Below are 13,673 nucleotides of genomic sequence, written 5' to 3' on the forward strand. Positions count from 1 at the left end.
TATTGGTTTGTGAAATAAATAAATACGACACAGCAATAAAATGGACGTACCTGTATATCGCTTCCACGTTGGCTACCGTTTGTAGCATTAAAAAAAATAATAATAATAATGAAACCGAAAAAAATGTTTATTTGCATTAAATTTTGAGCAAGCCACTTTCATTCATTGAAATTAAAGACAAAATTATTACGTGGCAATAAATTATTTGAGTGTTTGATTTTATTTTTAGTTACTGTATTTAAAAAGTGTCACTCAAAATATTACTTTTCAACACCGCATTTAAAGATTTTAATTGCAATTTTTAGGAAACTATTGGTTTGTGAAATAAATAAATACGACACAGCAATAAAATGGACGTACCTGTATATCGCTTCCACGTTGGCTACCGTTTGTAGCATTAAAAAAAATAATAATAATAATGAAACCGAAAAAAATGTTTATTTGCATTAAATTTTGAGCAAGCCACTTTCATTCATTGAAATTAAAGACAAAATTATTACGTGGCAATAAATTATTTGAGTGTTTGATTTTATTTTTAGTTACTGTATTTAAAAAGTGTCACTCAAAATATTACTTTTCAACACCGAATTTAAAGATTTTAATTGCAATTTTTAGGAAATTATTGGTTTGTGAAATAAATAAATACGACACAGCAATAAAATGGACGTACCTGTATATCGCTTCCACGTTGGCTACCGTTTGTAGCATTAAAAAAAATAATAATAATAATGAAACCGAAAAAAATGTTTATTTGCATTAAATTTTGAGCAAGCCACTTTCATTCATTGAAATTAAAGACAAAATTATTACGTGGCAATAAATTATTTGAGTGTTTGATTTTATTTTTAGTTACTGTATTTAAAAAGTGTCACTCAAAATATTACTTTTCAACACCGAATTTAAAGATTTTAATTGCAATTTTTAGGAAATTATTGGTTTGTGAAATAAATAAATACGACACAGCAATAAAATGGACGTACCTGTATATCGCTTCCACGTTGGCTACCGTTTGTAGCATTAAAAAAAATAATAATAATAAAAATGAGACCGAAAAAAAATGTTTATTTGCATTAAATTTTGAGCAAGCCACTTTCATTCATTGAAATTAAAGACAAAATTATTACGTGGCAATAAATTATTTGAGTGTTTGATTTTATTTTTAGTTACTGTATTTAAAAAGTGTCACTCAAAATATTACTTTTCAACACCGAATTTAAAGATTTTAATTGCAACTTTTATGAAATTATTGGTTTGTGAAATAAATAAATACGACACAACAATAAAATGGACGTACCTGTATATCGCTTCCACGTTGGCTACCGTTTGTAGCATTAAAAAAAAATAATAACAAAAATGAAACCGAAAAAAAATGTTTATTTGCATTAAATTTTGAGCAAGCCACTTTCATTCATTGAAATTAAAGACAAAATTATTACGTGGCATAAATTATTTGAGAGTTTGACTTTATTTTTAGTTACTGTATTTAAAAAGTGTCACTCAAAATATCACTTTTCAACTCCGCATTTAAAGATTTTAATTGCAACTTTTATGAAATTATTGGTTTGTGAAATAAATAAATACGACACAACAATAAAATGGACGTACCTGTATATCGCTTCCACGTTGGCTACCGTTTGTAGCATTAAAATAATAATAATAATAAAAATGAGACCGAAAAAAAATGTTTATTTGCATTAAATTTTGAGCAAGCCACTTTCATTCATTGAAAATAAAGACAAAATTATTACGTGGCATAAATTATTTGAGAGTTTGACTTTATTTTTAGTTACTGTATTTAAAATGTATGACTCAAAAATTACTTTTCAACTCCGCATTTAAAGATTTTAATTGCAACTTTTATGAAATTATTGGTTTGTGAAATAAATAAATACGACACAGCAATAAAATGGACGTACCTGTATATCGCTTCCACGTTGGCTACCGTTTGTAGCATTAAAATAATAATAATAATAAAAATGAGACCGAAAAAAAATGTTTATTTGCATTAAATTTTGAGCAAGCCACTTTCATTCATTGAAATTAAAGACAAAATTATTACGTGGCAATAAATTATTTGAGTGTTTGATTTTATTTTTAGTTACTGTATTTAAAAAGTGTCACTCAAAATATTACTTTTCAACACCGAATTTAAAGATTTTAATTGCAACTTTTATGAAATTATTGGTTTGTGAAATAAATAAATACGACACAACAATAAAATGGACGTACCTGTATATCGCTTCCACGTTGGCTACCGTTTGTAGCATTAAAAAAAATAATAACAAAAATGAAACCGAAAAAAAATGTTTATTTGCATTAAATTTTGAGCAAGCCACTTTCATTCATTGAAATTAAAGACAAAATTATTACGTGGCATAAATTATTTGAGAGTTTGACTTTATTTTTAGTTACTGTATTTAAAAAGTGTCACTCAAAATATCACTTTTCAACTCCGCATTTAAAGATTTTAATTGCAACTTTTATGAAATTATTGGTTTGTGAAATAAATAAATACGACACAACAATAAAATGGACGTACCTGTATATCGCTTCCACGTTGGCTACCGTTTGTAGCATTAAAATAATAATAATAATAAAAATGAGACCGAAAAAAAATGTTTATTTGCATTAAATTTTGAGCAAGCCACTTTCATTCATTGAAAATAAAGACAAAATTATTACGTGGCATAAATTATTTGAGAGTTTGACTTTATTTTTAGTTACTGTATTTAAAATGTATGACTCAAAAATTACTTTTCAACTCCGCATTTAAAGATTTTAATTGCAACTTTTATGAAATTATTGGTTTGTGAAATAAATAAATACGACACAACAATAAAATGGACGTACCTGTATATCGCTTCCACGTTGGCTACCGTTTGTAGCATTAAAAAAAATAATAATAATAAAAATGAGACCGAAAAAAAATGTTTATTTGCATTAAATTTTGAGCAAGCCACTTTCATTCATTGAAATTAAAGACAAAATTATTACGTGGCAATAAATTATTTGAGTGTTTGATTTTATTTTTAGTTACTGTATTTAAAATGTATCACTCAAAGTATCACTTTTCAACACCGCATTTAAAGATTTTAATTGCAACTTTTATGAAATTATTGGTTTGTGAAATAAATAAATACGACACAACAATAAAATGGACGTACCTGTATATCGCTTCCACGTTGGCTACCGTTTGTAGCATTAAAAAAAATAATAATAATAAAAATGAGACCGAAAAAAAATGTTTATTTGCATTAAATTTTGAGCAAGCCACTTTCATTCATTGAAATTAAAGACAAAATTATTACGTGGCAATAAATTATTTGAGTGTTTGATTTTATTTTTAGTTACTGTATTTAAAAAGTGTCACTCAAAATATTACTTTTCAACACCGCATTTAAAGATTTTAATTGCAATTTTTATGAAATTATTGGTTTGTGAAATAAATAAATACGACACAGCAATAAAATGGGCTTACCTTCATATCGCTTCCACGTTGGCTACCGTTTGTAGCATTAAAAAAAATTAAAAACAACACCAATGAAAAAATCTTTATTTGCATGAAAATTACAACAAGCGACATAATTTTACGGCTGTAAAAAACAATCAACAATGTTATATTTAAGGATTGCTCTAATTGGTCAAATTAGTCAATAACTAATTAAAAATTAGTCAATAACTAATTTGTCCAGCAAGAACCACGTGGAGGTTTAGAGCATTCTTGCCAGGAAAAAAGGATATAAGGATGAGGTAAACAATGATTATTTGAAAATGAAGGGAGTAAAAGAATTATTGGTTTGTGAAATGAAAAAATAGTACACAAAAATCAAAGTTTTTTCACTTGGCGTTAAATAAATGCTCTTACCTTTATACTGCATTTGCTACCATTTGTAGCAAAACCTAAAAAATAAATTAAAAACACAACCAACAAAAAAAATTAATTTGTAGGAAAATTACAACAAGCGACATTAATAAATATTATACAGAATAAAGGATACACAATACGGTATAATATATGGCACACAAGCTATTATATTCAACACATCACAAGATAAAACGCAAAAAAATGCACCTACCTTCATATGGCTTCTGCGTTGGCTACTGTTTGTAGCAAGACATTTAAAAAATTAAAACAACACCAATAAAAAATCTTTATTTGCATGAAAGTTACAACAAGCAACGTTTGTCAATATTAAACAAAATAAAAAATACACAATACGTTTCAATATGTGGCAATTCAAATTCAAAACTTCAGTAAATAAATACACCTACCTTCATATCGCTTCCACGTTGGCTACCGTTTGTAGCATTAAAAAAAATAATAATAATAATGAAACCGAAAAAAATGTTTATTTGCATTAAATTTTGAGCAAGCCACTTTCATTCATTGAAATTAAAGACAAAATTATTACGTGGCAATAAATTATTTGAGTTTTTGATTTTATTTTTAGTTACTGTATTTAAAAAGTGTCACTCAAAATATTACTTTTCAACACCGCATTTAAAGATTTTAATTGCAATTTTTAGGAAATTATTGGTTTGTGAAATAAATAAATACGACACAACAATAAAATGGACGTACCTGTATATCGCTTCCACGTTGGCTACCGTTTGTAGCATTAAAAAAATAATAATAATAAAAGTGAGACCAAAAAAAATGTTTATTTGCATTAAATTTTGAGCGAGCCACTTTCATTCATTGAAATTAAAGACAAAATTATTACGTGGCATAAATTATTTGAGTGTTTGACTTTATTTTTAGTTACTGTATTTAAAATGTATGACTCAAAAATTACTTTTCAACTCCGCATTTAAAGATTTTAATTGCAACTTTTATGAAATTATTGGTTTGTGAAATAAATAAATACGACACAACAATAAAATGGACGTACCTGTATATCGCTTCCACGTTGGCTACCGTTTGTAGCATTAAAATAATAATAATAATAAAAATGAGACCGAAAAAAAATGTTTATTTGCATTAAATTTTGAGCAAGCCACTTTCATTCATTGAAATTAAAGACAAAATTATTACGTGGCATAAATTATTTGAGTGTTTGACTTTATTTTTAGTTACTGTATTTAAAAAGTGTCACTCAAAATATCACTTTTCAACACCGCATTTAAAGATTTTAATTGCAATTTTTATGAAATTATTGGTTTGTGAAATAAATAAATACGACACAACAATAAAATGGACGTACCTGTATATCGCTTCCACGTTGGCTACCGTTTGTAGCATTAAAAAAATAATAATAATAAAAGTGAGACCAAAAAAAATGTTTATTTGCATTAAATTTTGAGCAAGCCACTTTCATTCATTGAAATTAAAGACAAAATTATTACGTGGCAATAAATTATTTGAGTTTTTGATTTTATTTTTAGTTACTGTATTTAAAAAGTGTCACTCAAAATATTACTTTTCAACACCGCATTTAAAGATTTTAATTGCAATTTTTATGAAATTATTGGTTTGTGAAATAAATAAATACGACACAACAATAAAATGGACGTACCTGTATTTCGCTTCCACGTTGGCTACCGTTTGTAGCATTAAAAAAATAATAATAATAAAAGTGAGACCAAAAAAAATGTTTATTTGCATTAAATTTTGAGCAAGCCACTTTCATTCATTGAAATTAAAGACAAAATTATTACGTGGCATAAATTATTTGAGTGTTTGACTTTATTTTTAGTTACTGTATTTAAAAAGTGTCACTCAAAATATCACTTTTCAACACCGCATTTAAAGATTTTAATTGCAACTTTTATGAAATTATTGGTTTGTGAAATAAATAAATACGACACAACAATAAAATGGACGTACCTGTATTTCGCTTCCACGTTGGCTACCGTTTGTAGCATTAAAAAAATAATAATAATAAAAGTGAGACCAAAAAAAATGTTTATTTGCATTAAATTTTGAGCGAGCCACTTTCATTCATTGAAATTAAAGACAAAATTATTACGTGGCATAAATTATTTGAGTGTTTGACTTTATTTTTAGTTACTGTATTTAAAAAGTGTCACTCAAAATATCACTTTTCAACACCGCATTTAAAGATTTTAATTGCAATTAAATTTTATGAAATTATTGGTTTGTGAAATAAATAAATACGACACAACAATAAAATGGACGTACCTGTATATCGCTTCCACGTTGGCTACCGTTTGTAGCATTAAAAAAAATAATAATAATAAAAATGAGACCGAAAAAAAATGTTTACTTGCATTAAATTTTGAGCAAGCCACTTTCATTCATTGAAATTAAAGACAAAATTATTACGTGGCATAAATTATTTGAGTGTTTGACTTTATTTTTAGTTAGTGTATTTAAAATGTATCACTCAAAATATCACTTTTCAACACCGCATTTAAAGATTTTAATTGGAATTAAGTTTTATGAAATTATTGGTTTGTGAAATAAATAAATACGACACAACAATAAAATGGACGTACCTGTATATCGCTTCCACGTTGGCTACCGTTTGTAGCATTAAAAAAAAATAATAATAAAAAGGAAACCGAAAAAAATTTTTATTTGCATTAAATTTTTAGCAAGCCACTTTCATTCATTGAAATTAAAGACAAAGTTATTACGTGGCAATAAATTATTTGAGTGTTTGACTAAACTAAAAATAATTACTGTATTCAAAATGTGTCACTCAAACGCGATCACTAGTCACCGAATTTAAAATTTAAACCGGAAAATTTAGATTTGCTTGAGCACACGTCCGTTCGCGACAACGGCAAGTAACAAACTGAATAAATTGAACGAAACCGCACAATACACAATAATTTAAATAAACCGACTCACCTCGCTTCGCCTCGCCTTCCGCTTCCGCTCCCCATCTGACCAGTGCCGCTGCTCGCTGTCGACTGAAGCGCTCTCGCCGCCTGCGCCGCACACCTAACCTCGGTACGCGTCACGGCTGTGACGTCACACAAGTGTAAAACAGTTCATTACCAGAAATATTCACTGTCAAAATTTGTCTAATTTAGAAACATTCATACACAGAATTATTCAAAATAGAACAGCATTGATCTAGAAAAATTAATTATGACAAATGTATTTGCCTATAAACGTCTAAAATTATAAAAGTTTCGCATGCAGTCAATGGAAAAATAAAAATGCATGATTTTATTTAAACAGAAACTGGCGATGTGAAATTTTGGTGCGAAATTTAGTGGTATCGCAATGCGTATAGCCACAAATTGTTTGTTTGGTTTGTTTTGTTGAAAATTCGTTAGGTTCCAAAAGTAGGGTTATGTTGTTACCTGAAAATGACAAAATTTACACTTTTATGAATTTTGTCTCCTTCTCTACCCTTTCAGAGCGTTGTGATAGGATATTTAGGGCCAAAATCTCTACCTTTATTATATGCTATTGCCAGATAAAGACAGAAGTTCAGAAAGTAGGGTTAGGGTTATTATACTCTCTTCTGAAGCATTAAATTTTAACTTTTATGGATTTTGTGTGCTCTTCTGCACTTTTAGAGCGTTATTAAATATTACTGAACATGTTTAAGGGCAGACAAATCTACTTTGAGTCAACGACATAAACTTCAGTGAGATTTATTGAAAAATAAACTTCTCGTGTCAACCTTTTCATGAAAAAGGGTGTTTAATCGTTTATAAAAGGCGTGTTAACGTGTGTTGTTAAGTTTACCACGTAATAAAACATAAACTATAACTTTTCTATAAAAGCATTTTGCAAAATTCTTATCCATTATTTTCACTATTTTCCCCCTTTCCTTTGTGCAAACGGGACAGTGATGTGAAATTTTGGTGCGAAGATTAGTGGTATAGCCACAAACTGTGTTAGTTTTAAGTCTCCAGAAAATTTGGTTTTAAAAGTAGGGTTATGTTATCATCTGGAAACGTCAAAATTTTCACTTTTATGCATTTTGTGTTCAGCAGCCTGTCCTTGTGCGTTTCTGTCGATATCATGTTTAGCAAGTGTAATCCCTGCTAGGTTTATTTTGGTTGTTTGTGAAATTAGGTTAGTTATCTGTCAAAGTTTATTAATCAATTCTATTACACAAAAAGACGCTTTGTGGCAATTTTCTCAAAGGTGAGTCACTTAAAACTTTCAATCGCGCAATTTCCCACCAATTAAAGTGAACAATTTTCACTTTTCTAACCTTGTGGGTTCCAACCAAGACTCAAGCACTTGCTCACAATTTTAGGTTTTTCCCTTTAAATGCTCATTAGAATTAGTGCAAATTAACTAATATGGTAATTATGGACGTGCATTATTCGACTGACAGACTCAGAGAAGTGTGGCAAGCAGTTGACCAACTTCATCTGAGTTACTTGGAAATGGAGGAAAGTCCCGAGAAACTCGACCACAGGATACGTCTGGAAGGTGTGTGATTTCAATTGTAGGGTGATTTAGTTTAAGGGTGTTTTGTAGATTGTATTCGTGAATATTTGTGTATGGCCTTGCACTCACAGAAATTTGTTTTGCGAGAAACTGGGGAGGTTTTGTATCGCTCTGCAAGCACTAAAAGGGATTTTAGCGGCTATAAGGCGGCCACAGGCTGGAATGCTATTCAAATATATGCCGGGAATTTGTTGTCACAGCCGTGGCGGAAGGAATACAGACAAATAAAAGTGCGTTAGTTGGTGGTTAAATTTTATTAAAGCTGGAGTTTTAGACATATTGCGGCTTTTACAAGCACCAAATCGAGGCGAATCTTGTGGGGGCTGAAATTATGTTCGAAGTGATGGGGTACAGGAACCTCAGTAATGGTGTTATGGTCCTGGAGGGACCCATTTGTCCCGATACAGTCACCAATGTTTCTAAAGATTGCCTTATAGCTTATGTAGAGTGCCAAGTAGGTGTAAAATTAACATTTCAACTCTTTGAAATCGTTTATTAATTTGAAATTATTCAAGATTTTGAAACACATCTGGGAGGAGATTTCGCCAACCTTCAAAATAACTTGGTTGGAGGTTTTAGAATTCCGCAAAGCACATCTTTGTACCCCAGAACACTCCATTAGGGCTCTAACTTACCAATTTTACGAGAAGCAATTTCAAGCACAAAACTCTGACTACAGCAGGTGTCACCAAACACCAGTCGCTCCCGCAGTTCAGTATCCCCCCCAAATAACACCCCATAATCATGTTCCTGTCACTCCAATGCCCTACGTTTACGCTCCAACTTGTTGTCCGAACAATTACGCTACTTATGCTCATGTACCTTATTCCGTGCCCTTGCAATATCCACCACACGTTGTAAAACCCAGCTTTTCCAATGGGTATTACTGCGCAAATGGTTACATAAATCAACAGCCCCCGTCATATGAGTATGGGGTTCCCACAGGACAGTTAATAGAGCTAGATTCGCATCATAACGGGGGCTATGACGCTGTCGATCGCCCCACTAATAGTTTAAGAGTGCATAGGAATTCGTTGAGTAATCACGAGAAGAAAGTCAATGAGGCGAAGACTGTGAACAGCAAAGAACTGGTAAGTGTTTTAGAGTGAGTATAATTTGAGTCTACGTGGAATTTTTCGCCGTTAATTTGTATTTTTTCTATTGTTTATTCAGTCAGAGACGTGTAAAAAATTACCAATTCGCGTGGAAAAACTAAATTAAATTTGAGTTTTCCACAGGATTTCTCCCACTTTTTCATTCGTAACAAAACGAAACAAAATTGATTTTTTGTTATTTTACCAACTGTAAACGTACATACAGGTAGTTTGTTGTAAAATACACAAGAATTGACTATGGCTTTTATGCTTTTTAAATTATTGAAATAATTATACATTTAAAAAAGTTGCTATTTTTTATGTTTCTGTTACGTATGGGTTTTCTACTTTTTAAGAAGGTAGATCAAAGTACGACTTATTTACAATAAAGACGGAAAATGTTATAACGTGAAAATGTGAAATTTTTATATTTTTCTTAAGTAGAATTAACAATAATTACTCAGAACTTGACAAAATTTGCATTGGAGCAGAAATTGTTTGAATGTGACAGATGAAAGATATTTAATTTTGAAAAACTAGTTTGAACATTCGCAAAATAATACAATTGTTTAGCTGATTTATATAAAATATTGTATTATTTTCCAAATTTTTTGAAATGTTTGATGAAATTTTGCAAAGTAAGTGTATATGGTCGTTTCATCTAGTTGACCAACGTCTTTATTATCCCAAAAAGCCTTAAAAACAACATCACTTTTAACCCATTTTGATGATTTTTTTGTCTTATTATTATTATTATTTTGCATTATATAATGAAAAACTTTTGTATTTTTGAAAATTTTCGGTTTATTTTTGAAGAAATTTCTATAAATACAGAGCAATTTTCTTGTTTTATTATTCGAAAAAATAATTCAATTATTTTTGACCAAATTCAACGAATTTTTTAGTAATTTTTCATAAAACTGAGCGAAATAATTGTATGCCTAGCTGATCAATAATCTGTTTATACGCTCGAAAAGGGCAAAAATATCATCATTTTTACGGAATTCAACTATTTTTTGTTATATTTTTTACGAAATTTTTCGAAATACTAGTTGCATTTTTTGCTAAAAATGTGCAAATGAAAACAAAAAACGGTAAAACAATTTATCATTTATAGACAAATATTACGAAAAAATGTCCAATTTTAAACTATTTTGTAAATTTTTGTCATATTTTCCTAAAATAATTCGTTTGTCGTTGCATTTTTGGGTAAAAATGTGCGAATAAAAGAAAAAAACGCTAAAACAATGTCATTTATAGCGAAACATCTCTAAAAAAGGTCTTAGCTCTCGGAAATTTTAATTTGTTTTCTTATTTTTACGGAATTCCTCAAAATAATTACGTTTGTTGTTAATGAACGTGCAAAAACTTTCGAAAAATAAAAAAAACATGTGATTTTATATTGTGGTTAAAAAAACAGTTATTTCCTTAAAAATTTCGTAATTATTTTTGATGGAATTTTTCAAATAATTAGGTTTTTAAATACAAAATTATTAGAACGTCTATAAAAATGTAGTGTGATGTGATCTTCGACCCAGTTTTATGATTTTTTGGGCTGATTTAAAATTATGTATTATTTCATAAATTTAATTTTGACTGAAAACTTTCTAAGCTATCGTATGTCATAGAGAGTTATTTAAGAAAATTAACGATTCCAATTACATAAAATATTGAATATTAAACATTTTCCACGTTTGTTTTAATATTTTTCATTATTATTTAGTCATTTTTGACTAAATTTGATAAAATTGATAAATCAATTGAGATTTCTAACGTTCTAGATTTTTTTTAAGCGGGAGAATTTTTCTAAGTGAGCCGATTTTTAATCTTTTAATATAACCAATACAGTGTGAGTCAATAGTGGGTTATTTCTGAATTTGTATAAATATGCAACCAATAATACAGATTCCAGCTGACCAGCTCGGTTATAGTTAAAAAAAAATAAAATTAATCCACGAAGTTTGTCTTGACAGTTTTGCTAAAATTCCATTATGTATTATTATTACTTAAAAGATAAAAAAATTAGTGTTGACACAATTAATATTTTTAAAAATCAAACGAAGTAACCAAGTCGTAAGTGCAATTAGTATTTTTGGTTGCATCTTAGGACATGTCAGAATTAACCCACTATTGACTTACCCTGTATAACTATATAAGACGAGATTTTCGCAAATTAATTTTAAGAATTTTACGAATTAACGACTGATAATTTATATTTTGTTTTTAATACATACTTATTGTTGGTGGGAAATAATGTTCAAAGAGCACCATTTTTTTAGTTTTCAAGATTTTTTTCTTCTGAATCATATAAAGTACCGATTGTATTTTTCTGCTCTACTACAGTTTGAATAAAGGATTATGTCATACACTATTATTTTAGTTTTACTAAGTTTAGTTTTTTAAAGATTCGGGTTCAATTTAGAGGCAACGGAGCAATTTAGTTTTACTCCTACATTGCGTCAAGTTTTAATTAGAAAAATAATGAGTCTTAATACGTATTAACAACAGTCATTTTTCACACTTAACAGCCCGAAGATTATTTTGAGTGAAAAAAACTTTATAAAATGTGCTATTAATCACGTGGTGCTTTGCGCGATAGGCCCATTGTGTAATGATTAATGATAATTCCGAATTAGGAAAAACCGGAGTCGCACTTCGAAGACTGGGACTACGTCTACCGCAACCTGGAAAGCCAAGGCTACTCGAAAGACTTGGGCGAGCGCGGAGACATCCTAGGCCAATCGGCCGAGCACAAAAAGTCAAAATGTACAAATCTGGACGAAGCCATGCACAACCTGACAATAACAGAGCGGCCGCTTAAAATCAGCGAAGCTTTAGAAAAATACGACGGAGAGCCGGAGCCAATTAGGAAAAACGTCCGGAAGCACTCGCAAAGCAGCTCGTACGAGAACTTGTCCGAAATTAAGAAAGCAAATGTTGCGAAACCGGCAAAGACGAAAACGCCGACTGTCCGGGACAAGCCGGTCAATAACAACAACTACGAGGCGAAGAACACTAATTGCAAGTGGGAGTGCAAGGCCTGCACGTATCACAACGAGACGTCCAAGGACATCTGCGAAATGTGCAGCAAAAGTCGGAGCAATGTGGAGCAGCAGATGGAGATCGGGGGGCCCCAGTGCTCGAAGTGTACGCTGGTTAATTTGAAGGAGGCGAAGGTGTGCCAGGCCTGCGGGGCGAGTTTGAAGGACTCACCGACTTATATTTAGTTGTGAAAACAGGGTTGTGTAATTTTGTACGGTTCAGTTGCTTTCGGAATGTTTAGGTTTTTTTATGAAAACTATTTTTTATAACGAGGATTGCTTACATTTTATTGTACTGTAAAATATGCTATATTTATTGCGCTTGCTCTTGTTATTCATTCTTGTTTGTTGACTCATCAAATAAATTTATTTAGTGTAAGTGTAAGATAATTTGTTTCTTAATCTGATGGCATGCATTAACATGTGACTAAAGCAGAAAACGACGAATAAAAAACAGATGAAACTGCGTGTTTTATTTAAAAATTACCTACCATGAAAAATAAATTAAATAAAGTGGCTCATTCACTAGTGAATCAAATAATTAAAATTTCACTTGTGGATAATTGACCGCTTATTATAGGAAAATTAGGTGATAATGCCACTTTAAAAGTAGATAACACAAAAATTATAATGTTTTATTAGCTATTTAGAGTCTGTTCTTTTTTTAATCGGACTCTAGAAAGTTTATTCGTAATAATTTAATAAAAGAAATTGGCAGTTCGATATTTTTGAAATCAGACGTTAGTAAAAAATGGTCTAACAAAATTTAGAGTCGAAAACATTTTGCACCGGTAACAACAATGTGAAGAATCAAAAATTCTGTCTGGTTGCAGTGCATTTGACGAAGGTATCGAAAAAAGTGCAAATTTTTAAAGTAAAGTTGAATAAATTACAGAAAATTTAAACCCTGCTCTTTATTCCGAGACGTGATATTCTTATATCCACAATTTTACATCATGAAAACAGGTTTTAAAAAAATAGATAAGGGTTAGAGCAATTGAAATATTGAGTCACATTTTTGCCTCATTTATTTATTTATTTATTTATTAACCATGTTTGAATACTAACCTTTATATCCCGAAAACACCGAATTATAGGTACACAGAATTTTCAATAAATATGCATACAAGGTGGGGCTACTAAAAGAGTATA

At 30.0% G+C, this 13,673-nt stretch overlaps 1 protein-coding gene across 1 annotated transcript; it reads left to right on the forward strand.

Moving 5' to 3' along the window:
• The first annotated feature begins 7,909 nt into the window (after positions 1-7,909).
• Positions 7,910-12,984, forward strand: tamo. The gene is made up of 6 exons (XM_001809361.4): positions 7,910-8,074; positions 8,190-8,368; positions 8,417-8,616; positions 8,661-8,840; positions 8,902-9,477; positions 12,117-12,984. The coding sequence occupies exons 2-6, from the start codon at positions 8,236-8,238 to the stop codon at positions 12,705-12,707; spliced, it is 1,680 nt and encodes a 559-aa protein (XP_001809413.1). The 5' UTR covers positions 7,910-8,074; positions 8,190-8,235; the 3' UTR covers positions 12,708-12,984.
• The last annotated feature ends 689 nt before the right edge of the window (positions 12,985-13,673 follow it).

This window comes from Tribolium castaneum, chromosome 3 (genome assembly GCF_031307605.1).
Source record: "Tribolium castaneum strain GA2 chromosome 3, icTriCast1.1, whole genome shotgun sequence".
NCBI lineage: Eukaryota > Metazoa > Arthropoda > Insecta > Coleoptera > Tenebrionidae > Tribolium > Tribolium castaneum.